General features: G+C 41.8%; 2 protein-coding genes across 15 annotated transcripts in view; both read left to right on the top strand.

Annotated features, from left to right (window-relative positions):
* Nucleotides 1-13,011, top strand: part of LOC123511242 (latrophilin Cirl-like) — a 227,891-nt gene extending 214,880 nt beyond the window's left edge. For 3 of the 7 annotated variants that reach the window (XM_045266948.1, XM_045266946.1, XM_045266947.1), the window contains exons 5-10: nucleotides 1-524; nucleotides 2,014-2,332; nucleotides 2,765-2,809; nucleotides 7,999-8,167; nucleotides 8,634-8,864; nucleotides 10,372-13,011. The exon at nucleotides 1-524 is cut by the window's left edge and continues 1,222 nt beyond it. In XM_045266948.1, coding sequence (XP_045122883.1) covers nucleotides 1-524; nucleotides 2,014-2,332; nucleotides 2,765-2,809; nucleotides 7,999-8,167; nucleotides 8,634-8,864; nucleotides 10,372-11,589 — 2,506 coding nt within the window. In that variant the 3' untranslated portion in view covers nucleotides 11,590-13,011. The remainder of the gene's footprint in view (nucleotides 525-2,013; nucleotides 2,333-2,764; nucleotides 2,810-7,998; nucleotides 8,168-8,633; nucleotides 8,865-10,371) is intronic. The other 4 variants (XM_045266950.1, XM_045266951.1, XM_045266952.1 and 1 more) reach the window with 3 other exon arrangements.
* A 9,325-nt stretch (nucleotides 13,012-22,336) lies between these two features.
* The window catches only part of LOC123511105 (SEC14-like protein 1), a 149,739-nt gene continuing 144,575 nt past the window's right edge, over nucleotides 22,337-27,500 (top strand). For 5 of the 8 annotated variants that reach the window (XM_045266727.1, XM_045266723.1, XM_045266725.1 and 2 more), the window contains exon 1: nucleotides 22,338-22,522. In XM_045266727.1, the coding sequence (XP_045122662.1) occupies nucleotides 22,460-22,522 (63 nt within the window). In that variant the 5' untranslated portion in view covers nucleotides 22,338-22,459. Of the gene's footprint in view, nucleotides 22,523-27,500 lie in introns of all 8 variants that reach the window. The other 3 variants (XM_045266717.1, XM_045266728.1, XM_045266718.1) reach the window with 3 other exon arrangements.

Below are 27,500 nucleotides of genomic sequence, written 5' to 3'. Positions count from 1 at the left end.
AAGAGTATTGTCAGCGTCATTAGGCCGCGGCCGCCACATTCAGTTACCAGAGCCAGTCACTCTGACCTTCTCTTTGCTGCGGCAGGAGAATGTGACGAGACCCGTGTGTGCCTTCTGGGACTACACCACATCGTTCTGGAGTGACGAGGGCTGCAGTGTTCTGGGCTACAACCGTTCCCACGTCACCTGCCAGTGTGACCATCTGACCAGCTTCGCGGTACTGATGGAGGAGGCGGCTGGCGGCGTCGGCGAGGATCCTCAGGCGGCGCTGCGTATCTTGGCGTACGTGGGCTGCGTGGTGAGCCTGGTTTGCGTGGCTGGCTCCCTGCTCGTGTTTTCTGTGTTCCGCGGCCTGGCATCGCCCCGCACGGCCGTACATCGCCACGTGTGTGTTTGCCTCACCGCCGCCGAGCTGGTGTTCATGGTGGGTGTATGGCGTACTGACGCCCCCGTGCTGTGCGGCGTGGTGGCTGGCATCCTCCACTACTCCGTGCTCGCCGCCTTCGCCTGGATGTTCATGGAAGGTGAGTGACATTCATGGCCAGGAGTGTGTGTGTGCTGAAGGCAGCTTTCATGTAGATTAAACACCAGCGTCATACTGATGTGCCACGCTTTGAACACATGCACACAAATCCATGTGTAGTGATTTATTACCTGTAAGTTGTTTGATTTATCCATTAGCTGTATAAGGATGTGCTACTAGACCGGCTCAAAGTAATATCCACAGAGTGAAGAGAATAATGACTTGCATGTTTTCATATAATGAAAGTCTAATCAAAGTTCAGGCGGGTTCACACGTGCCCAATTGCGACTAAAATTTTACGTCAGTAGAGTTTTCTACTCAAAATTGGTGCCCAGCGACAGGAGAAACCAGTCGCAAAACAAGATCAACATCTTGGTCTTGTTAGGCGATTTGCGACTTTATTTACGTCGTGACGTCACGGAGTAAGCTTTGAAAATGTGATCTCCAGGTATAGAGATGTTAGAGTTAGTGAGGGAAAAAGAACACATCTGGGACCCCAGAAATTAATTACACAAAAAAAAAAAAAAAAAAACGCAAATAGTCGTTCGACGAAATAGTTGCCACCCTACACGAACTGTTTCCCCCCATGCAGGGTGTTGTTGGAGGTGAGAACTGAAAACTTATCAGGATTTGATTTGATCGCAATTGTGCATAGTCTTCTTAAGATTAATAATTTTCTCATGAGAAATGTGCGGAAGACACTCCCTTCTTTTCCGTCTACTTAGCCAGGGATGTATCCACAGGCATTTTCTTTTCTGTTGACTCTTCCGGTACGCCAAAAGAACATCGTCACTAGAGGAAGACATCTTGGCGGGTAGCTGTTTGTTTGTTTACACTCACTTCTCGCCAAGGCGCCAACTAGTCGATACTTTCTAGTCGCGATGTGTGACACTTTCCGACTAGAAGGGATGAGTCGAAATCTCTACTGACGTAAAATTTCAGTCGCAAATTGGCACGTGTCAACCCGCCTTTATAAGCTTAAGTACTTGCAAAGATTTACGGTTTAACTTATAGCTATTGTAGTGATATTATTATTTTTATTATTATTATTATTATTATTATTATTATTATTATTATTATTATTATTATTATTATTATTATTATTATTATTATTATTATTATTATTATTATTATTATTATTATTATTATTATTATTATTATTATGTTTATTATTATTATTATTATTATTATTATTATTATTATTATTATTATTATTATCATTATTATTATTATTATTATTATTATTATTATTATTATTATTATTATTATTATTATTATTATTATTATTATTATTATTATTATTATTATTATTATTATTATTTTTATTATTATTATTATTATTATTATTATTATTATTAATATCATTATCATAATTTTTATTATTATCATTACTATTATTGTTATTACTCTTAACAAGCAATTATTTACTGTGCATGCACACCTCATTCACCACCACCACCCAACAGCATTAACACCTGATCTTGTGGCAGGAGTGCACGTGTACCTCAGTGTGGCTCGTGCTGTGGAGTGCGACTCTTTGCGGCTACGCTGGTGGCACTACAGTCTTGCCTATGGCTTGCCTCTGTTGGTAGTGGCAGTAGCAGCTGTGGTGGACCCCTTCAGCTACGGCACAGAACAGTATTGCTGGCTGCGGACCGATAACTACTTTGTGTTCTCCTTGGTGGGCCCAGCTCTGCTCCTCCTGGCTGCCCATGTGGCCCTTCTTGCTGCTGCCCTTATCTATACCTGCCGCCTCTCTCCTGATGACGCCCTCAAGACCAAGGAAATGGCCCGTCTTGACTCCACCAGGTAAGGTTGCTGTCACCACCATCGCCACCACCACCAGCAGGAGCCTTCGTCACGGTCTTCCTCACTTCTTCTTTCGGCCACAATGTCTGCTGCTTCCCTTGCACATACACCCAGTCTGTCATGAGAATGTCGACTTTATGCTAAAACTTAAACTTGTCCCCTTCAAAAAAATCCCCAACCACCTCTCTTTTAACTTTTCCTTGTGTTTAGACTGTGGTTAATACAACTAACTAATCCAGTCGTCTTGCTGTGGCTCAATTGATTTCCTCTCTTTTTCTCCTCTTCCTCTTGAAAAGTGTGAGAGTTTCTGACTGTGTAGTAGCAGAGATGTGTGTGTATCTGTGTGTATTTGTGTGTGTGAGAGAGAAGAAAGAGTCTGCGCACGCATCTACTAGCTCTATCTCTAACTCCACGTCTCTCCCTGGCTGGCAGCGGCGTGTACACCAACGCTCTGCAACACCGACTCTACTCTCGCCTGTAAGCCCACCCACACTGCATGTCTTGTTACTGCGTCTGTCAGACTTGTCTGTGTCTTTTCTCATTCTCAAGCCATTGCTGGGAAGTCCTTGTTTGCAAGCTTTCTCATTTTTTTTTTTTTTTTTTTTTTCAATTGAAACTATCTTCTTAACTGTGATTGTTTATGTGTGTTTGTATATGTGTTTTACAGGAACACGCAGTTGAAAATTACATTCACTTATTTACTGACTAAAAGGAAAATCAGAAATTTATTAACAAAGGACTTACTCACCCTGGCACCCTGTTACTCACTGCTTCCTTGCTGCACACTCCTCATGTCTTACACAGCACCATGAAGTTTAATGGTTTTTGTAAAGCATTTTCTTTATTTTTGGGGTGGGAACAGTTTTAATCTGTTCCACAAACTTGCCTGTCTGAAGATCTCTTGAACTCTTGTAAATATTGCTTGCCTGTAGCATCATCCCTCCATCCCACCATCCCCTCACCCCACCTGCCTGCCTTCCCTGATGACATTCTTGAATCTTGCACTGTGGCTGTGCAGTTGCTGGCATGATGTGAATTCAGGTTTCTAACCTTATAATTGAGTGCAGTTTGCATTGGTTGACAAGGGGTGTTGTTATGCATATATTTATTCAGAGAAACATTTATACAATGTGTAAGCTGATATGGAGTGTAAATTGTATAATTGAGACAGCCAAAAACTGTTTGCCTTTTATGTGTGTCCACATTGTGTCTTGACAGCACAGACAAGGTAGGATTTTATAAACTGTCTCACAATCCATTGTCATATAACAGATTAGGATTTCACAGTTATTCCATTCCAAAGCATTGTGTTGTTACTGTTAAAACAATGTACCATATCAATTCCAAAAGATGGTTTAATGCCATCTTTTCATTACATATTTATTTTCTAGCCACACAGCACATATTTGTGTGGGTGGCCTCTCTCTAGTAATATAGTCACTAGACTTTTTTGTGAGGCTTAAATAATAGGTTGGGAATACTCTTATTTCCATGACCAAATGCAGCTCTGCCTAATGAGTCACTGACCTTGACTGCTTCCTCTTGTTTAGTGAAATTTGTTGCCAGTTCCTCATCAATCCTTAGAGGAATCTGCGGCTCTTTTCCAAAATTAGAGACCTCCAAGATTAGTTTGCTGGAATTTAAAACAAAAATTGTAATGAGTTTTAGGCAGACCCTGCTATTAAGCTTGTAAGAGTGGAGCAGGAAGACACTTTTGAACTCATTAGCCTGTTTTTTCACTCAGCCGGGTCTTTTTGATGCAAAGCAAGTTGTTTTTGTGACCAGCATTGTGACTGAAAGATGGTGCATTACACAAAGGAGCTTAGGCACAGAAAGTATACTGCAATTGTAAAATGGTTTAATGGGCACTATGTTGATGTGTGGCATTCTTGAAGAAAAGGATGAAATCAATGCTACTCAGAATCAGATATTGAAAGTTATTCTACACTGATATCAGTGAAATCATTAATGAAATTATAGTGAAGGAGATATACAACTTGCCAGACCTATTATAGAATTCCTATTTCTATAGCAAATTTATGATCTGATACATAGCTGAGCATCTTGCAGTATGTGCATATTGTGTGTAAGCAAAAACATCAAGTTCATTAAAACAAATCAAATGGTCAAGGTAATAGATAAAGGTTGACTATAAGTATACTTTATGATTCACATCATTATTCCTCATGTAACATTTTGACTCACCAGAAAATGTATACTAGTCATACTAAAGAGAGAGAGAGAGATTTTTTTTTTTTTTTTTTTTTTTTTTTTTTTTTCTTCATTCTTTTTAACAGTACTCTCTTAGGTCACATGTCAAGGTGGAAGAGATGCCTACCTTTACCCTAGCAGCCAAACATGGGCACCTTCCTCACATGCATATTCAGGGAGGCATCTCATTCCTGCTGGCAGTGTAGCCTACAGATAGCAGGCACTTCCCTTGAAACATTCCAAAGAATACTCGTACTATTTGCTTGATGAGTTTCACAACATTAGGAATGGAACATTAGTGTATTCCACAAAAACTTAGAAAATGAAGTGTTGAGATAAATGTTAAAAGGTATGAAGGCACTGCAGGTTCTAAGTTGCCATATACTATGAAGGACTGCCTCTCAGCATCATAATATGTACTGGTCATCAGCAGCAAGCTAGTCCTCTGTTATTGTGGAAATGAAGACCTAATCCTGCCAACCTCACACATGAATTGGTGGTAGTCCATATTGCTTTGAAGTCTGGCAGTAAATATATTGAAACTAATGGAGTACAATTACCATTTGATGGATTTTCCAAAATTGCTCAAACATTTTTATACAATACTTGATGAAGTCAGTAAAATACTCTGCCTAATAGACTACTTGGAGTCATTGTTGTGGAGTCGGTGCCATGGGCTGCTGTTGTTTCTTAATTATCCATAACTTACCCAAAGTGAATTTATTTCAAGTAATATACTAACTTTACTGTGTGGTTCTTCCAGGCTTCTATCTCTCATAATTATATCTCCCAGTATCTGATTCATCTTATGGACCTCTTATTGAAATATTCCATTAGCTTTAAACAGCCCTCATTTTCCATCAGTTTTTATATTAAGGTTTTAGTTTTCATAATTATCTTCCTTGATATTACAGACCTTATTTGGTTCTTCCATTCCTTTCATCTCATCTGCGTAGATGCTAAACATTATGTCCCCTTATTTGGTGGCTTCCATAACCTTGAAGCCTCACACCAAGCACCAGCAACATTACTTCTTTTGCCAGACAGCCAAGATTGTGTCCATACGTTTGTGTGTCATTCTTCAGGGGTGTCTCGTAAATCCAGTGTGTCTCAGGCAACCACTCTGACCCGCTCCATAATTAACTCAGCCGAGACAATTTGCATAGTAACAGGATAAAAATACCCCATAATTACTGTCATTAAAACAAGAGTGGCTGGGTACTTAGCTCTCCACAACCCTGCAGTGCCCCTCAGGCCCTCGTCACTAAGTTCCCCCATTGCTTCTTTTTTTTTTATCTTCATCCCATTTTCTTATTCTTTCAAATGGTTGAACACTTGAACAGTCGAATTGCTCCATGGTTGATGGAGATTCAGGGTGTAAATTCATGCAGCTTGGTATCTCCAGTAACCTGTAGTGGGAATGAGGTTTATAAATCTATCAGGAAGAATGTAGTTAGAGGGTTGGAGGGCAGGGAGTGAGAGAGAGAGAGAGAGAGAGAGAGAGGAAGAGAGGGCAGAATGAAGAGAGGAGGGAGAGAGAGAGGTGGCTAAGGGTAAAGAGAGAGAGAGGTAGCCAGACACAGAGCCTCAGGAGTGTGTTTGTGGCTTGTCTTGTCTTTGTCTTTGGCCACTGGCAGCTTCCTGACTCACTACACCATCCTGTGCTGTGCCTCTCCTCTCTGTCACTGAGTCCACAGCTAGTTCCATTTTACTTTCTTTTTACGTCTTTGTCTGTCTATTTACTTTGCCATAACTGTATTTCTCTCTCCTAATATTGTTTTCCATGTGTGTGTGTGTGTGTGTGTGTGTGTCCCCTCAAGCAACTTTTTTTTTTTTTTTTTTTTTTTTTTTTTTTTTTCCCATGCATTTTTTTTTTCTTGTTTTTCAATGTGTCTGTGTTTTTTGTCCCTCTTTTTTTTCTTTCTTGTGGTGCACTTTTATTGATTTTATGCTTCACTGCTTTTTCTCATTTCTTGTTTTTGCCTATGCATGTACACAACACACACACACACACACACACACACACACACACACACACACACACACACACACACACACACACACGCCCGGTAGCTCAGGGGTTAGAGCGCTGGCTTCACAAGCCAGAGGACCGGGGTTCGATTCCCCGGCCGGGTGGAGATATTTGGGCGTGTCTCCTTTCACGTGTAGCCCCTGTTCACCTAGCAGTGAGTAGGTACGGGATGTAAATCGAGGAGTTGTGACCTTGTTGTCCCGGTGTGTGGTGTGTGCCTGGTCTCAGGCCTATCCGAAGATCGGAAATAATGAGCTCTGAGCTCGTTCCGTAGGGTAACGTCTGGCTGTCTCGTCAGAGACTGCAGCAGATCAAACGGTGAAACACACACACACACACACACACACACACACACACACACACACACACACACACACACACACACACACACACACACACACACACACACTCACCAGTCACTATATACCTACATGCATCTTTTTATTTCCTGTCACTTTCTTCAAATCATCCTTATGTCATCAATTTTATGTGTCGCTTTCTCTCTTTTATATTATTGTTACTTATTATCTTTACATGCACCTTTCTCTTGCTTTTATTTGATTTACTTTGCACTACAGTAAGTATATGCAGTAGTTTATGAAGACAGCTAATAGCAATGTGTTAATTTTGTGAAGGTTACCCTAGAAAACACACAGGAATTATGTCCGATTTGTATGATTTTAGAGATTGTTTTATTGCTGCTTGACTTTCTATTATTTCCTCTCATGGCACTGTAGCTTTGTTGACAATGTAGATTACAGGAAAGCATAGCAGCAGGTTCATGCATAGATGGGTTATTAGGAGAAGTATATGATCTTATCACCAGTGTAGAAATGTTGACATATATTCCAGTAAGTGAAATTATGAGTGTCTCATGCTTTTTTTAGTTCTTTCTTTCAGCTGTCTCTTTCAGTATCATTTGAATTATTCATTTTACTGTGGCTGATTAGAATTTTGCTGAAACTGACAACTCTTAACAAAGAAAAAAAAAAAAAAAGAACCTTTGTTAGTGGATCTTGTTTTGTGTGGAAAAAAAAATTGTATCACTGAAAGCTTAAATGTAATATGATTATGAAGCTTACTTTTTGTCTACAGGGCAATTACTTTATGATTCAGGGAAGCTACTGCAATCACATACGTTAAAGAATTTACAGAAAATTTAAATGCTGATTATACAATGAACGCTGAGAACAAAGACACTTCTCCAAAGAAACAACCAAGATAAACAAAAATCCTGAAGAAAATAAAGCACATTAAAATTACAAACAATATAGAACATCAAAATTAAAGTACTACATCACAACACAATCAAACAAACCCACAAGAACAAGCAATGAAGACAAAAAATAAGAACTATAGATAAATGGTGTGAAGACTTTGGTCTGTATGAGCAACACCTCAATGGTATCTGCTCCTCCTGCAGGGCCTGGCTGAGAGGTGCCATCACCCTGCTGCTCCTGATGGTGTTGACATGGACTCTGGGACTCCTCTTCCTTCACCGTCCATCTTTGCCCATCGCTGCTGCCTTCTGTGTCCTCAACGCTCTCCACGGCATCTTCATCTTCATCTACTACTGCGTCAGGAACCAGAAGGTGAGGCACAGGCCCACCGCTTGACTGTGTGCTTAGTGTTTGTCCCAGTCCATTAGTTTTTTTATGCTCCACATGTTTTTTTTGCTCAAGCATGTACATTGTAGTGAGTACCTAAATAGTGTAAAAGTAAGTTCAGTGTGTTGCTCTGAGTCGCTGAATGGCTGCTTAATGCTTTTTTACTATTATGAGTTTTGCTTCAGCTTGATAAGTTGTTTTCCCCATCCCTCCCATCTCCCGTCCTCCCTGCCCTCACCCAACCACTTTTTTATTTATTGTGATGTATGATTTTCCTCCCGATATATGAGGGGAGGAGCTTAGCTGGGAGGAGGGAGAGTGTGTGTGAATGTGAGCACCACTGTGTGTGTGTGTTTGTGTGTTTGTGTGCATGTGTGTGCCCAGCCCCTCCCCCTGAAGCCTCCTTTGAGTGCTGTAGTAATGCCGTGTTTGTCTGTCTGTCTGCGTGTAGGTGCGGGAGTGGTGTCGGTCTGCGGCGGAACGTGAGGCTTGGCTCCCCCAGGCGGTGCGCGGGGTGTTTGCCGCCGAGAAGCAGACCTACAGCCCCAATAACACCACCACCACCACCTCCTCCAACAACAATCCCCACCACCACCACCACCACCTCCACCACCACCACCACCACCCTGCCATCTCTCACGCCCTCAATCACGCCCTCGCCTCCTCGCCTGCCCTCAACCAAGTGGGTAGTAACGAATCAGACCACATGGAACCCCCTGCCCCCATGGCCCCCCTGCCCCCGACCTCTCCTCCCCCTTCATGCTCCTCATCCTCGTCCTCTTGCCGAAAGTCACCCCCATCCCCAGCAGAAAGCAGCTCCCCCTCCCCATGAACCCATCCTCCTCTCGCACCCCTAGCCCCCACACCCAGACAAGCATCACCATCACCACCCCAGAGATACTCGAGGGTCTGCGCCACATCCCCCTGGTCCCCCCGTCACCTCCTCGGCCCCTCCCCCAGGTACACACACCTCCCAGTCATAATTTGGGGCGCCATGGCTTACTCAAACCTCCACCTGTTACTCCTCCTCTTCCTCCTCCTCCTCCTCCTAATCTTCCTCCTCCACCTCCACCTCTATCTCCATCTCCAATTCCATCTCCGTCTCCTCCTCCTCCTCCTCCTCCTCCTTGTCCTTCTCCTACTGGTTATTTTTACCCTTCCTGCGGTGTTGCTTGCCCCTCTGAGGTGCCTCGGGTGGTGGTGGTGTGGTGATGGTGTGGGGAGCTTTATTCACCTGCCTAATGAGTTCTGCACATTTACTTTTTTTTTTTTACTTTTTTTTTATTGCACATTAGTCGCTTTTTTATTGTTATCTGCAGTTTGTTTGTTTGTTTTTTTCTTTTTTTTCTTTTTTTTAAGTTAAGTTTGGCTGGCTTATTGTGCCTGTTCTCTATCTTGCTGCTTGCAGTTTTCTTGTTTTGTTTTGATGCACTTCAGTCCTTTGCCTGTGTTTGGCTCCCAGACTCAATGGTGCTGTGTATATGAAGTGCCACACAGCAGTGATGCTTCTCACACAGCAATTTTCAGAAAAGTGTAAGAAAGAGAAAATATTTAATTAGTGATATATTTCAGAGTTAAATGGCTTTTAAAATTCACCTGACCTATAAAGTACTTATAAACACTTCTGTGTCAAGGAAAGAAGTTCATGTGTCTACAAAGCTAGAAAAACCCAAGACAAGTAAATAATAATGTGATTCTTAAAAACAGAAGATAATAAATGATGAATGATAATAATGCAGAGACTATTGATGGTGGTGGAGTCTGTGATACTCCATAAGTTGACACTTATGAACTTTTGTCACACTCAAGACAGAAGATTTGTGACACCCAAATTTTAAACCAATTTCACTATCATATTCATTATTTTCAAAATTGAATGCGGTAATCATCAATATATAATGTTTTACTTATAATAAAAGTGGTTTTGAATGCTAGCACAGGGCATGGGACTGATGTGCATGATTTTTTTTTTTTTTTTTTTTTTTTTTTTTCAAAGATAACTGAAAAAAGAAACATCTAACCAGTATAACATGGATTTCATTTTGGTTTGAAATTTATTGTATATTTACATTGTATGTTATTGCTTTTAAGTTTTGCACTTTAGGGAAATCAACTTTGCAGAACAGTTACCATTTCAAAATGTTGAGATGATGAATGGAACAAGATACATTGTTCATCTTATTTTGCAGTATCTGCCAACTCTGTGTCAGCTCGGCGGGGTGAAGGGCCCCGGGGGCAGCACACACCCCCCCGCGGGCCCACTTCTGTCCGGGGCCACCTCCACGATGGGCTCTGGGGGATCCCTGCGACAGGGGGCAACCGGGCATCTACCCCTCGGCACACTCCACCAGTCACTGCCTCGCCACCACCACCACCCGGTCACCCTCCCACACACCACCACCACCACCACCACCACCAGCCCTCATCCCGGCACCCTTAATCAAGAGGACAAGGAAGGTACCTACAAGAACTCATTCTCCAAGGACTCTGGGCACGGAACATATGAGCAGGAGGACTCGCCACGCTCTGGCTGGAACAATCACCACAACCACCACAACCACCACGGCCACCACCGCTACTCCAACTCCCTCACAGCAGACCTGAAGAATGCCTACCTGGCCAAGCTGAACAGTATCAATGCATCAGCTGGTCTGGATGGGGGACTCACCTTTCCCAGCATGGAGGGAGGCAACAAGCAGATATCGGTTCCTAACAGCTACACCACACAGCTCTCCCCTGCCCAAGTGCCACCGGCCATGGCTGCTGTGTTGAGGGGCAATGGCAACACAGCTCGCTCTCACTCGCCCTGGAACCACACCTACATGGAGATAGAGACAGAAGCTGATCCAGTATATGAGGAGATAGAGCGGGAGCGGTGGGCTGGCCGCTCAGCAGGCCTGGGTGTCCCACCTGCTGGCCAGGAGGCAATGCAGGTTTCGGATCTCTCAGACGAGGATGTGAAGCGCGGGACCCCCAGTGACGTGAGCCGTCAGTCCTCCCGTAGCTATGGTGATGCCAGGCCACTGCTGCCCTACCACCATCATTCTTCTCCAGGACATCACTATCCCAAAAGCCCTCAGGATGCCCAGTTTGCACTTAGCGAAGAGAGGTTACGGGATTTCAATGCTGCGCAAATGAGCCGGGACCTCGAGCAGCTGCAGCAGGCCCACCAGCAGTTCTCACGGGAAAACTTGATGACAGTGGCAGTGCTAAATGGAGAGCAAGTGGTGTGTCGCCTCACCTCGCCCTCCAACCCACAGGCACCCCAGAGCCTGCCAGTGATTCATGAGGGTGGTGGCCGTGGCATGGTGGTCACCCAAGCCAACTCCTCGGCCAACGGCTACCCTGCTCACCTGGTGGTGTCCCGGCCCAGCCACTACAACCCTCAGCAGTTTAGCGAGTGTTAGGCACATCAAATTGAGTGCTGGTGACTCACCTTTTTCTCTTAATGGCATGTTTGAGTAATAAGCCATGAACTTTGTTAAATTCTGCCTATAAAGCCAGTGACCTTTGGAACAGTCCTCCTTCACCACTGACTAGACTCTGGCAGGGTAGTCTGCATGGTGCAAGGCATTTTATCCTATATTCCATCTTAGTTACAAGTGGAGCTTACTTGCATCTGCAGCAGGAAGGGACTGCCGCAATGGTGCACTTTCGCAGTTGTGTTTGTGACAAGACGAGCTACTAGCAGCTAAGATACCTAGTCGATGTATGTTTATTTATTGGTCTCATTTTTTTGTGTGTGTGCGCATGTGTGGCGCAGGACTTGGACAGGTCTGTGGAGTAGTGTTGAAGTCAATGTGATTTTATTTGTGTAAGAATCAATATGTTTAGTTGAGTGTGGTACATTCCAAGATACTTTACTTTTTTTTTCCTACTTTTATTCTCCTTTTATTTCCTTCCAGCCTCAGTGCCACAGAGCTCTCAACTTCGCTTCAGAATCACACTGATAAACTTGAATGGCTAATAGAGGAAGTGCCTTTTTTGGTCTGAGGATTGTGTACATGTATAAAGGAATAATTGGATGTATATACTGATGTACATAGATATATTTATATGTACGTTTTCTTAATGAAAAGCCAAAGCTTCTAGATGTAGAAGAATATTCATGAGTCATTTCCAACAGGCCTTTTCTTTGCTTAGTGGAAGAGAAACACTGATAAGTTTCCTATTAAGTAAAACCTTCACCAGCAGCAGTTCTGGGGTGACTACTGGCAGGCACCCTTGGGTCAGTGTCACACTTGGGTCAGTGCCACACTCAGGTCAGTGCTGCCCATGCTTGGGTCAGCTCAGTGCCACCCACACTTCACTAGGGCTTGTAACTGCCCTTCCATTGGTGCCTCTTTTTTTGCTACAGTCAGTGCTGGCGTCAGAGTCAGCCTGCTGCCTCCACAGTGTGTCTTCTGGGGTCAGCTGTGGCATGGGGACAGTGTCACTCAGTCCAGGGTCATCCTGTTCACATTGTAAGATTAACAGTACACCAGGTCCTCGATTTCTGCTGTTTGTTCTTGCGCTGTTTATGTAACCTTTCCAGGAACGTGTATCTGACAACCTACTCTAATGAGGATATGTTCCCGGGGGCTCTCATGGCCTGTGGTTTGCCGGAAAGCAGCTAAACGGCACAAACATGAACCACCCAACTCGAGGAATTCATTTGCTGTATATTGTAGATCCTGTGACGAATGGACACTGTTAGGCACTAGCCGGCTGACACTAGCTTAACCAGCCCCTGGGACTCGCTTCTGCCACCATCTCTTCTCTAACTTGTGAGCTGTGATACGTTGAATAGATAATCAGTGTAAAATATGACAATAAAATGTTTAAATGATCATTTTAAGTTACTACTCCATACCCTAATCATCTCTGTTATGTCTATGAAAATATGATAAGTTGGCAGCACTGAAAAAAAGTGCATTTCAGTTCCAATGCTTTTGAGAAACAAGTATTAATGTATATTGTGATGATGATTACATATGTGTGTGTGTGTGTGTGTGTGTGTGTAGGCGATCTTTCTTTGAACTGTCTTGTAAAGGTGGGCTAAAAGTATAAATGAAAACTGCAAATCATTTTTAACAGGAATAATACAACAGCTCAGACAGTAGTCAAAATTACGTTGATTCTTTCCATATATACTGCAGCGAAGTCATGGTAATCATAAGATTATATGATATATCTACTATCTATCAATAGGGTGTAGGCAATTCATTGTCATGAATAAATTTTACTCAACGTTGCCCATAAAGAAACTGACCAGTAAAAACTGCAGCTTATTTTATTTAATTTAGATGTCTATGAAAAATATGAACACATCTCTTTTATCTTTATTCTTCTAAATTTTGATAACATTGTACAGACGCACCGTACAGTCGCAGTCGTAAAGTTGTATCCTTGCAGCCATAATGGATCGTCTATTCGTCTCTCTAATTCACTCACCACTTATCCACGAAGCACCAAGGAATCTAGACCGTTGTTTAAATCTTCAAACCTGGGCAGCGCTGGTTACTATTCATCGTGGTGACATTGTAGGGGCACGACGTATGCTGACGCACGTAGCTGCAGGGCAGTTGTTTAACGTACACAATGACTTAGTGATGTGTTCCGTTTCATTGATGCCTCGGCAATAACAAACAAGAATTCATTGAACTTAAGGATGGATTCCTCACCTTTGCCAGCAGGAAAGGTAATTCGAATGGATTAATGCCCGTAATTTGATTAATAGTACACTCAGGATTGGTTAGTTATTGGCGGTGTTTGAAACACATACAGTTGACACCTCAAGGCAGATATCGGTGACATAAAGCAGCCATTATTTGTTTAATAAGCCCTATATAGTGTCTAGTGAGCCCATGATATCCTTAAGACCGAAGCCATCATTGTTGGATGGTTGTGTTGTTAGCTTACAAAACACTCGCGGTTATTGCCATTCATTACTGAAGCCAGCGTGTTTGTTCTCTTAAAGCAGTGGTTCCCAACCTTTTCCGAGAAGTAGAACACACACACACACAAAAAAAAACTAACAAGGAACGCAACTCAATTTAATGCGAGGGCTGCATCATTTCCACCAGCTGATCAATGGCAGATTATCTTGTGCAAGGCAATAGTAATATTTCTGAGAAATTAATGAATATAGTTTAACTAAAAATCGCATATGGTCCCGAAAGTGCTCATGTACAGTACCACCTGGAAGACCTCCCACAGGTTGTGATTGGGAACCACGGTTTGAGTCAGTATTCACTTTACGGAGGGAATTCTACGTTTTTGGTGACAGTTAATGCTTGTATCGCAACCTTACCGACAGTCTTGTCTTGTCTAAAAAGTTGATTAACTTTACATATTCGCTTCTGTGTTTCGCATCTTTCCTCAGTCATGAGTCACCTTATGTGTCATTTCGTTGGCTTATTTCCGTGTAGGGATGGTGCATAGAGAGGAGTGTGAGAGGGATTAAAGATATAGATAGGATGGGGCCCGAGAGTAGTAAGGGTAGGTAGGACACATGGCATTCTTTCTTTGCGCCTAAGAGAGAGAGAGAGAGAGAGAGAGAGAGAGAGTAGCTACATGACCTTTGTTTTTGCTCCTTATCTTTTATTAGACGTAATTCCTGATGTACTCCATTGTGCCTTATTACTGATGTTATTCTATTAAGCTGATTTGTACAATGACTCCCTCCTGAAGTCACAGACTGCTGCGTGCGATAATGAGAACCTGTTTTGATAAAAAAAAAAAAAAAAAAATGCTGATTGCACAAGTCGGTAATGCATGGCTTGAGGGGTGAGGGTGTTGTGATCTCACGTGCCTCTCAGAGAACCCAACCCGTCAGTCCTGTGGATGAGTGGATGTGCGGTCCGGACAGGAGCACTTCCCTTGATCCCTTCCCCCCCCCCGCCATGCGTAATAAGGCACAGATCACCACACCACATCACACCACCCTAATATTCTTTACGTAGCCTGTACGTTTACGCACTTGAACTAAGCGAAGTGCACCTAAATTATATATATAATTTTATTTATCTATTCATTCATCATCATCATCCTTACCACCTCTATTTCTACTAACACAAATTGATAAAATGGATTAGAGAAGAAATAATCGACTCATTCAATCTTGAGGTGTCTTAGAACTTCTATCGCTAGTTACCACGTCATACGGCAGTGAAAAAAAAAATCAAGCAGAGGCATGTGAGTTGTACCTGTGAAAAGAAAGGAGCAGCGCCTCACTTCACGACACATGTTATTTCTGTAGTCACGTGTGTTATTTTTTAATCTTTAGTGATAATTAATTACTCTGGTCTCTCTCTCTCTCTCTCTCTCTCTCTCTCTCTCTCTCTCTCTCTCTCTCTCTCTCTCTAAGCTCATTACACACCATTTTGGATTTAAATGTCATCCGCATCATCGTATCAAAGATCAGAATTTTTGCATTACTCATTTTTCTTTAAGTTGGTCCTTAATATAGAAAATTTCTGTTATACGTGTGGGCTAGAAAACGGGTGTTTCGTGTCGGTGACATTTTCATATCAAATACACACACACACACACACACACACACACACACACACACACACACACACACACACACACACACACACACACACACACCGCGTAGTGTAATGGTTAGCACGCTCGACTCACAATCGAGAGGGCCCGGGTTCGAGTCCCGGGAAGCGGTGAGGCAAATGGGTGTGGCTCTTAAATATGTAGCCCCTGTTCACCTGTCTCGCTTTCTCGGTGTGTGTTGTGTGTGATGTGGTCTCAGTCCTACCCGAAGATCGGTCTCTACGAGCTCTGAGCTCTTTCCGTAGGGGAAAGGCTGGCTGGGTAACCAGCAGACGACACAGACACACACACACACACACACACACACACACCGCGTAGTGTAGTGGTTAGCACGCTCGACTCACATTCGAGAGGCCCGGGTTCGAGTCCCGGTAAGTGGCGAGGCAAATGGGCAAGCCTCCTAATGTGTGGCCCCTGTTCACCTAGCAGTAAATAGGTAGGGGATGTAACTCGAGGGGTTGTGGCCTCGCTTGCCCGGTGTGTGTTGTGTGTTGATGTGGTCTCAGTCCTACCCGAAGATCGGTCTATGAGCTCTGAGCTCGCTCCGTAATGGGGAAGACTAGCTGGGTGACCAGCAGGCCACCGAGGAGGTGAATTACACACACACACACACACACACACACACACACACACCGGTAGATTTACACAATTACACCAACCGCTCATTTCCGAATGAGTTTTGTTTTGTTTTTTCTGGTAAATTTTGACCTGTTTTGAATTAATCCACTTCATTTCCATCGCACATAGGCACTTTTTTTTTTTTATTATTTTTTACCCCGCCCTCCATCCCTAACGAATCGCCGCGACCGCTGCTCACCGCTGGCTACGCCACCCTATTTTAACTCATCTATTTAATCAAAACCAACCTAACCTAGCTAAACTAAACTAAAGTAACGTAACCCAACCTAGCTAACGAAACCTAGTAAAGGCGGCACGCACCACTGATACGTCTTTCTCAGAACAAAATTAACTATCTAACACAATTGAACGGATCTAACGAAAGCAAACTAGCCTAACCTGACTAACAACGCTAAGAAATTAATATAAAATCATTAATTATTTCTCTTCGTAAATTTTGGCAATACAATGGATTATAATCGAACAAACACCCTGGCTAGGCAGACATCTTCCATAGACTGATTCAATTTCAAATAGAGTCGCTTCTCTCCACAAACCGCTCTGATTGATCAGATTTATTCTGCATTATTTTTATTGGTCAGTGGCTCCTTGCTCAACCAAAGGAACCAATCACCGTCATTAATTTCACGAGTGCGCAAATAATGTGACAATTCGCACACATGAACGAACACACCTAGTAACTGCGTTCGTCACTCCTCACTCCTCACGAGTCCTCGCCTGCCACTACACACACACACACACACACACACACACACACACCACATTTACCAAACCTTCACCCTATCTACACACATCTTGTAAATGCTTAATTAAAGACACTCCAAATAGGTATTACTGGAATTAATAGTGCATATAGCAGAATTGAAGGGTTACTAAACTAAATATTGTTTTGTTCTGACGCCTAGTAAAAATTACATAACCACTCGATCGTTCTTTGAAGTTTGTTGTGTTTAGAGAAATGAATAGCTAGTGTTCCAGGCTTTGTGATGTTGTCAGTTGAATAAAAGTAATCCTATAGAGCCGATTCTTTGTATTTTTTTTCAAATGAAAGGAAAGAGACAGGCAGACACGTTGGTTATGCTTGCTTTGTGGTTGTTACGTTAAGAAGAAACAAGCGTATAGTAACAAACCAAAGTGATTAGTTAGTCTTTTATAGATTTTGTGATGTCGTCAGTTGAATACAAGCACAATACGTAATCCTATATTATAGTTTTTTTTTTTCCCCACCTCAGCTGGCCACCCACGGGACCTGACGAGCGGTGGGGTGGCGGCCAGGGCGTTGGGGTACGTGTAAAACAGTATATGAATATTGTCAGTTCATTGCAAGGTATTGGTGGTGGTGTGTTTGTGATGGTGTTGTCAGTGTGTTCTGTATTAGAGGTGGTAGTGGTGGTGGTGGTGATGTTTTGGTGATGGTATTGTCAGTGTGTTCTGTATTGGTGGTGGTGGTGGTGGTTGTGGTGAAGGCGGTATGATAGTTAGTGATGGTGGTGATAATTATTGATGATGTTTGGTTGTTTTGCATCGTCAATATTGATTTACTGACTGGCTGATTGACTGACTGACTGATAGACTGACTGTCTTGCTGAGAGATTGACTGACTGACTGATATTTTGCTTCCTTCACTTACCGTAAGCCAAACATATGTTAGAATGCATTCACTGGTCTAGCATTTCATATCCTGTGGTCTAAAATTCCCTATATGGCTTATTTTTGGTGAGATGAGATGATAAAGGCAACATATTAGGATTCGCCACCGCTCTTCCCAGATGTTACCTCCTCCCCACTGATCCCCAGCCATCACCCTCCTCCCCACAGCCTGCGGTGTCAAATACTTTTTTTCGTATATTTCCTAATGGTAATATTACGCTTCCATAGTATGTTTTTTTTTTATGGTTTCTATAAGTGTTTCGTTGTGTTTGAAGTGCGTTTCACGCCTTTCTTTAGTAAATATGTATTGTTTAGTGGTGTTTTATGATGTTTATAAAAATCTTTTAATGGTTAAAAATTTATATTTCCCATTTGGAACTTTTTTTTTTCAAGATATAAGTGGGCCTTTATGGTATCAAAACATCGCTAATGCTCTTTTAAGTGTGAAATCAATCTATTGAGCGAAATATGTGGACTTTGAAATGGTTATTGGTGCTGTTAAAAAGTAACCCTTATTTTTCTTTATTTTATTTGTTCACGATTCTGCTTCTCGGTCTAACTCGTTGTAGAATGCCTTAAAAGATAGCTCAGACTGCGAGAAATGTGTTAAAATACTTGCCAAGTGAAAGTGGCTTGACTTTACAGAACGTTTTAGCAGAGTTATATTTGAAAATGTTTTTGTACTTTTAACGTACTTAATTTAGATTTTTTTTTCTTAATTAGGTAGGCTAGAATTGTTTTGATGTTTCGAATATTAGTTTAAATATTTATCACGTCATAAAATATCAAGCATTCGGCTGTGGCTTCGTTTTTCCTATAGGTCTTTTCAAAAATTATTTACGTATTTAGCCGAGTCACCGCTGTTCCCGTTCTCTCTGATGACCACAACCCAGGTGGTGACTCACCATAGCCCCGGGCTGGCGCCTCTCTTCCAACCTCACAGTTCTTCAATATTTTGCTTAATATCTAGTAATTTCTTCGTGTTTTCGTGTGTTTTTAGGTTAGAGTGTGTAGATGTTAGTAGCAGAAGGAAGAAGAAAGGAGGAATAAAGGAGGGTAAGAAGGCAGGAGGGAGAAAGGGGGAAGGAAGATGAGGAGCAGCAAGACGCAATACTTAAGTTACCCTCGATTTACTCAATATTTTGTCTAGTATCTAGGGTTTTTATGTATTTCTAGGCTCAGACATGCAGATGGAAGCAATGGAAAGAATAAGGAGAAACAAAGGAGGAGGATGAAGAAGAAAGCAGAAATATAGGCGGAATAGAAGGAGCTAAGCTGTAACATTTAGGAAAGTGTCCCTTTTAATCTTAACGTTCTTCATAATGCATATTGTTGGTTTTGGGATATATTTAGGGTGTTTTAAATGTGTTCAGTTATATTGCAGGATGTTTTGGGTGCATTTTATGTGTTCTCAGTGTGTTTTCGACCTTTTAGGTATGTTTTACGTAACATGAGTGTGGTGTGGAGGTGTCTTTCAGTATTTGGATCTGTTTTCACTGTTTGGGAGCAGTTTAGGGGTGTTATGGTGTTTTGAGGGTTTTAAAGTGGCATGGATGTGTATTAGAGATCTTCTGGGTGTGTGTGGCGGATATTTGAATATATATTCGGTGTTTCTAATGAGTTTTGTGTTTGTTTGGTGGCATTTGGAGCTGTTGCATGGTGATTTGAGTGTATTTAGAGATGTTATTGAGTGTGGAGTGTCTTGGGTATATGTAGTAGTGATTTTGGTGTATACAATGTTTTTTTTAGTGAGTTTTGGGTGTGTTTTAGGTATTTTGAGGTGCTGCATAGTGTTTTGAGGGTGTTTGGGAATAATACTGAATGTTTTAAGTGTTTTGTGTCTGTGTGGGGTGTCGTGTGTTTGTTGGGATGATTTTGGTATATCGGGTGTCTAGTGAGTTTTGGATGTTTATTTATTATTATTTTTTTTTTAAGGTGTTGCATGGTGTTCTGGTTTACTTTTGAATGTTTTATGAGGTTTGGGTGTGTGAGGTGTACTCGGGGATGTGTCTTATGGTGTAGTGTTGGTATTGTATACATTGTGTATTTCTTGTGAGTTCTAACTGTGTTGATTAGTATTTTGATGTGTTGCATGGTGGTATAATTTCCAAGATGACAAGACAAAGTTAGTTTCAATAATTCCAGACCGATGAGTGTTGCAAATTGATAGGCACTTTAAACGTAACACTCGTTTTGGTATTCCTAAGCACGAATGAGTGTGGATGAGCGATAATTTCGAGTTGATCGTTGAGGAAGTGTGCGGGTGAGGTTAATGCCCAGTATGTAAGCAGGAGAGTATTAAGATGAAAATAATGATAAATATTTCGTGTTATTCGTACTAAGCATTTAAGGTGATTGAGGGTAGGCAATCTTATTCATTGTACATTGGGTACGGTTGAGTGATGAAAAGGGAGTGAGTAGATAGATTTATCAATAAGCGGGCCGTGAGGAAGGCTATCAAGTATCTGATTCGGACGCCATATCCACCTCAGTGCCAGGCAGCCTATCACACGAGTGGGTGTCGCTCGTTCTCCCAAAAAAAGAATTCGTATCAACGTCATAAGCAATTTGTGAACGGGATGTAAACAGGAACAGACACCGTACTTAGAAACAACTCATATATTACTGTATTATTTTGTTCAGTACGCAATGCGCAGCGTCTGAAGAGCAAGTTTTCGTAGCACATCTGGCATACAGGAGTTCCAATTAATTAACTTCACTGCGATACATGAAAAGGAGTGGCAAGCGTAGGCTTGCCTCACGTGCCGCCAGGACGTGTCTAAGTGAAATCCTCACTGCTTGTTTCTCCCCTGGCGCTTGTTTTGAGGTGGTATACAGTGACTGTGGCAGCTGTTTTCGAATGAAATATTCATTTTCTGAATATCACTTGCTACCAAAGTCTAAAGAATTGTGTTGAGACGAAAACGATGACTTAGTGAACTACATAATTCTCTCTCTCTCTCTCTCTCTCTCTCTCTCTCTCTCTCTCTCTCTCTCTCTCTTTCTGCGCACATAGCTGTGTCACATAACTGAATAGTAATGCTCGGCTCTTCATTGCGTCAGCTCCGGTTAGAAATCCGCTGTATCACCTTGCTACGCTCACAAGTCATTGCAGACCACTGGTATATATATATATATATATATATATATATATATATATATATATATATATATATATATATATATATATATATATATATATATATATATATATATACACACACACACACACATACACACACATTGCACATATATATATATATATATATATATATATATATATATATATATATATATATATATATATATATATATATATATATATATATATATATATATATAAAGGACTGGTACTTAATTGTTATTTTGTGTGTTTTTCTGTTCATTTTTTCGTTTTTCATTTCCCTTGGCAGGTGTCTATCTACTTAAAAAGAAAATGTAAAAAGGGCCTGCACGTGCATCTTCTTATCATCGCTTTCCGATTGTGAGGATGTGAATGTGCATATTGCATGTGGTGAAAATAGATGCGCAAATTTTTTTTTTTTTTTTTTTTTATACCTACTATTTCAGTTCCTGCATTTTTTCGTATGGTGTTGTTGTTTGTTGCTGGTGCTGGTGCTGCTGTTGCTTCCCTTATCGGCCTCCTGCACTCACTAAGACTAAGAAGACAAGAACTATCATTGTTTCAAGGCATTTGTGTTTATCATTATGTTTAATTGAGTATATTTGTATACACTTGATCAGACATCTTCAGTATTCACTTCTCCTTGATGTTAGAAGGAATTACATGTATATTTTATCATGAAACCCATTCAGGAGTCACGGAGTCACTCAATGGATCCTTTCGTGTGTTGCCTGGCAGTGTTCGATTGCATGAGCCAGCCAACAAAAATGTTAATCAAGCCGTCCTTGGAGATGTATTAGCTTTGGGTTTAGAATAGCTTATTGTCACTACCACTCTTGTGTATAAAGCCATTGCAAGCCCTTGTATAAGCAATGGGGGGTTCAGTCAAATGATCAGTAAAGGTTTCGGACGCTGGCGAAACGTCGTCTGCTGCTCGGTTCAGTTGCGCAAACATTGAAACGAGAAATGCACAAGTACATTGGGTTGGATATGCTTTTTCTTCATTATTTTCAGTACAACAAATGAAACTTACATTTGGAACGTACGATAATTTAAACATTGAACTTGGTGGAATATGAAAGAGAGGGCAAAATAGAGGGGTTGCAAATTTTACTTGAGTCACTGTCTAAGTGAAGGGAGTAGGAGGAGCTACGTGCTCTATGAGTAGCCGCCGCCACTGAAACTCGCGCACCCACCACACACTCAGTGAATGAACAAACGCCCCAGCAGGAGTATGTGCTGCCAGTGCTCTTGATATTTCCCTCTTGCTAGTGACTCGTATTCGCCGTTATATTTATTTCAAGTCATTCACCATGGTGCAGAGCTACCAGTCGCCCGTCCGGGTGTACAAGTACCCCTTCGAGATGGTCATGGAGGTGAGTACACGGCCTAGTTCCTGATATTCAACTCTTGGCTTCTCAGTGATGACAGTACTCCCGCCTCCTCCTGGCGCTGGTTCCTGTCTATAGCGACGGGCTAGCGGGGGATGGAGGGACACAGAGTAGGCTAGTATGCGTCACCCTACCCCCATCCACCGCGTGTTTCCTTGGGGGGAGGAGAGGGGTGGTGGAGGTAGCCGTCTGTCAAGTCACAGGCGTTCGTAATCAGGTGGGGGATAGATTCGAAGGTCATTAGCTTTTTCCATGTTTAGTATTCTCTCTCTCTCTCTCTCTCTCTCTCTCTCTCTCTCTCTCTCTCTCTCTCTCTCTCTCTCTCGTGTCCTTATCTCGCCGGAAGTAGTAGTAGGTAAAGGTAAAAACATACTTGCCTGTCTCGTGTGTGTGTGTGTGTGTGTGTGTGTGTGTGTGTGTGAGTAAAGTCAAAACATTAGCCACCCATCCAGTGAAGCCTATATAAATAAAGGTCGTAAAGCATTCACCAAGAGATGATCGTGGTGGGTAAAATTAGTTCCGTGCCATTGATGTTAACGGATGTGTGGCGGGATGAGAGGAGTTATGGAGCTGAATGACGGTAAAGTAAAGTAAATAAAACATGCTATAGTGTTGTTCTTCCTGCCTTGCATCACCGCCACTTCCACCACCACCACACCAGCTGATTTCCTCTGCTATCACTGTTACTGATAAGCTAAGACGCCTCGTATCACGTATTTATCTATGTATAGTTGGGTTTTTTTAGTGATAAGTTTATCGAATGCACTCTTCTTTTCTGGGCTAACTCTCTCGGACCTACAAGGGAACTGGCAACTTAATAGGTCTTATTTTATATGTTGCTCTTTGTCAGCTTTTCCCTATTACATAAAAAAAACGAATAATTAGTAAAATGCTTTGAGTTTGCATGTTTATTAGTAGCGTTCTTAGTTTTTAATGTATGAGTTATAATGTTAATCCTTCCCAGAGACACTCACAGGTATCCAGGTAATGCCTACGTGGCCAGGAAAGCACACACTTGTATCCTCTCTCGGCGCTTGTATACTTTATGTCAGTGTTGCTTACGTGTCTTGTTATGTATGGATAACACGAGCTGAGTATCTTGCAGACTTTGTGTCGTAATAGATAAATACATGTACTTGTTGATAAACATAGAAGTGGATTGACATATGCGAAAAGACGCAAAAATACTTGATAAGCAGAACAACAAATACGAGTAGCGTAAACAACCAGTACTTTTCACACACACACACACACACACACACACACACACACACACACACACACACACACACTTTTCTTATATCCAGTCTCGTACACAGACACATGCAAAACGAAGACATGCGTACGTAGAGAAACATGCATACAATATTACAGTAACCCCTTCTGGGAGCGTGAGGGCAAGACAGGAGCCAGAGAGAGAGTGAGTTTCGTAGTCTTCTTATCCGTCACCAGTAACCAAGCAACCTTCACTGAATAAAAACAAAAAGATCCTTGGGAAAAAAAAATAACTACAATAGCCATCCCCATACTCTGCGCTCCCCCTTTCCTCACCATCTCCCCTTCCCCCCAGTAAGGCTGAAGGCAGAGATGGGGTTGGAGAAGGAGAGGAGACTGGGGAGTAATCGTAATGGTGGGATCTGTTTGGTGTGGTGTTGAGGAGGAAGGAATGAGTTGTTAAGCAGAGGTGTGATGAGGGAAGTGGTGTTTGATGGGGTGTGGCAGAGGGATTGTGGTGTGCTTGTGTTGTACTGTAGTGTTCGGGTTGACTTGTAATACCTCTCTCTCTCTCTCTCTCTCTCTCTCTCTCTCTCAAAAATTTACGTTTATTTACTATTATTACGTGCTTTACTACTACTACTACTACTACTACTACTACTACTACTACTACTACTACTACCACCACCACTACTGCCATAACTACTCAGGTGTGTCGGAAAGAGTGTGTGTGTGTGTGTCTACATTCCCTTGATGTGAGGTGTGAGGGATCTCATTACTACAGATGTTATGGGGAGCGTGAGATTATAGGGTAGCTATGTTTGGGGGTGGGGGGTATGGAATAGACGGTATAAGGTGACTGGAGTTAATGGAAATGGCCTTGTAGCGGAGTGATAGAAACTGAAATTGATGATGATGATGATGGAAGGTGGTATTAATGTCACGCTGTAGAGGGAAGGTGCATTGAGGTTTTGAATGATTGATTTGTTCTATAAGACGCTGCAATGATGGATTCAAATACCTCGATAACTAGGTTTTTAGAAATGAGATAGGAAGAAAGTGGAGCTCAGATACAGTGTTGTGTTGCTGGAATAGGCTCAGTAGTCAGTTTGTTAGGGCAGAGTCGATACTGAGTGCTGAGAGATTAGATACAGTCCATGGATAGGAATTAATGGACAGAGATATGTTGTGTTTTGTGCAAGAATTGATACGTGTATTGCATCAACCTTTATCTTACTTAACTTTGTCTTAATTCTGACTGTTCACGACCATAAATTCTGTGTCCATTTGAGTAATCCTAGACGGTATTACGTAACGAAAAATAAAATATAGGCATTAAAACGCTCGAACTCCTCCATTACTCTCTTTCCCCAGCGATATATTTTTAGATTTTACTCAAAACTCAGAACGAATACCGTAACATTTGATTAAGCCTTTCTCTGCTATGGTCGTATTTTGGTTAGAGCAGTGTAAAATTGTATCTAGCATGAACAGATAGACCATAGGTAGAATGAAAGACTGATTATGCATCTCAAGGCTAGATGAATAGTTAACATGCTTTAATACACTAATAAATGCAAAGTTATAATGGAATATGGGAGAAGAACAATTCGCAGTGGAAGGTTTAAGATTTGAGGATAAGGTAAAGCAATGATATTTCTTAGCATAAATAGAACTATGGGTATTACACCGTTGAAACTCTCCATTACTCTCTATCTCCAAACTCCTTCATTGTTCTCAGTCTCCAGCAATATCTTTCAAAATTGTACTCGAAACGTATACAGCAACATTTGATTAAGATTTCAGGATAAGCTAAAGTACTTAAAGGGCAAAGGTAAAGAAGCAGTAGATAAGTAGGAGGGAAGTCGTGTAAAGATAAGAATGAGGTTGCCCAAGAGTTAGTGTGTGGTTGGGTGGGTGGGTGTGGCATTGCATAACACCAGTGCAGTGCTTGTGCTCTTATGCTGAGATTAGAAAGAAACAAGTGGAGGGAGGGTTGTATAAAGATAGAATTAGTAGGGAAAACAAAAAGAGGAAAGTTAGTATGAGGATAGAGAAGATGAGGAGAGAGAAAAGGTAGTGTTGATGAGAGAAAGAAGAGGAAAGCTTGTTATAAGGATAGAGGGAAAGATGATGAATAAAGGTGGTAAGGGAAAAAAGAGGAGGCGTAGTGTGATGATATAAGTAGTGAGAAAAAAGACAGGGAAGGTAGTGTAAGGATAGAATAAAGGTGGTGGCGGCGGCGAGGGTGGTGGTGGTGGTGGTGGTGGTCAAAAGTCCGTGTATAGCATGGTCGAGGAGCAGTAAGGACACGTGTCGCTTTCCCCTCTTCACCTGCCGCCTTTTCATTCCCTCCCTTCTCTTCGCTCCCTAGTATCACAGAGGTCACGGTCACGCTCACGCTTATAAGACTCACGGACATTTCTATTTACTTACTCTGATGATGTGCAAATATTAATACTTGCTGAAGTATTTACGTTTTGATGCAGCGTCTGAGAGTGTTTGGGAAGTCATGGCCGGTACACAGGATGGTGACAAGAAGTGTTCAGTAAGCATTACCGTTCATTTCATTGCTCACGTAAGATGTTTTTGACGTCACTTGTGGTCAAGGATTCGTAGTGCTGGCACGTCTAACTTTTTTTTCTCTCTCTTTTCACTTGTTTTTATTTGTTTGATATACCTTTTTGTTTCATATTATATTTAGAATTTTTTGGGAGGTTACGTAAGTTGCACATAAGTTAAAGAAGTTACTTACCCTAACCGAACTTGAGGTATCTTCTTTAACCAAGACTAACCCCATGTCAGCGCTACACAATTCAACATAACGTAGCAGTGTACTCCAACCTAACCATATATAATCTAACTTAACCTGGCCTAATGGAATCTAACCTGACCTTATCATAACTAACCCAACAACTTAATATGACACAATCTGGCAGTCTTCTCAAACACAACTATGTATAAACCTGACCTAACCAAACCCAACCGAACACACCCTATGGTACCTTTCTGACCCAAAAACATAACTAGAGCAGCTGATCCATACAATTATCCGTCATCCATCCATATAGATCGTCAACACTGACAAAACACAGGACCCGTAACCGTAGCTAACCGTGTTAATCCCGTATACTCTGGGGCCGGACAACGGGGCAATAACATTAAGAAAATCCGGGACAGTGTAGCCTTTATGGTCCGTATGTGCGGGTGTTATAAGGCTCATTATCGTGTGTGAGGCTTGTTGTTGCTGCTGCTTCTGCTTCCTGTCCCGTCATGATGGTACAGGAAAGGGTCATGTGGGAGGGGGCTGGTAAGGGAAGGGGAGGAGGAGTAATGGTGGTGGTGGTGGTGGTTGTGGTTGTGGTTGTCTGGTAGCGGTGATGGTAATTGTGTTGTCGTTGTCGTTGTTGTTATTGTTGTGGGAATTATTTTTTCTTTCATCATTTCCGGTGTTCATGTGGATATTCTGACGATCATATCCATTGTTTTGATGATTTTCATTATTTTTTTATTCCCATACATTGTCTTTGTCGTTATCATCATCATCATCATCATCATCATCATCATCATCATCATCACCACCACCACCACCACCACCACCACCACCACCACCACCACCACCACCACCACCACCACCACGCAAGTTACTCTTTGATCATTTCATTATCAACAATTACGCCATATATATATATATATATATATATATATATATATATATATATATATATATATATATATATATATATAT

The sequence above is a fragment of the Portunus trituberculatus genome, chromosome 31 (assembly GCF_017591435.1).
Source record: "Portunus trituberculatus isolate SZX2019 chromosome 31, ASM1759143v1, whole genome shotgun sequence".
Lineage (NCBI taxonomy): Eukaryota > Metazoa > Arthropoda > Malacostraca > Decapoda > Portunidae > Portunus > Portunus trituberculatus.
The sequence above is the reverse complement of the archived record's forward strand: the minus strand, read 5'-3'. Positions and strand labels throughout refer to the sequence as shown.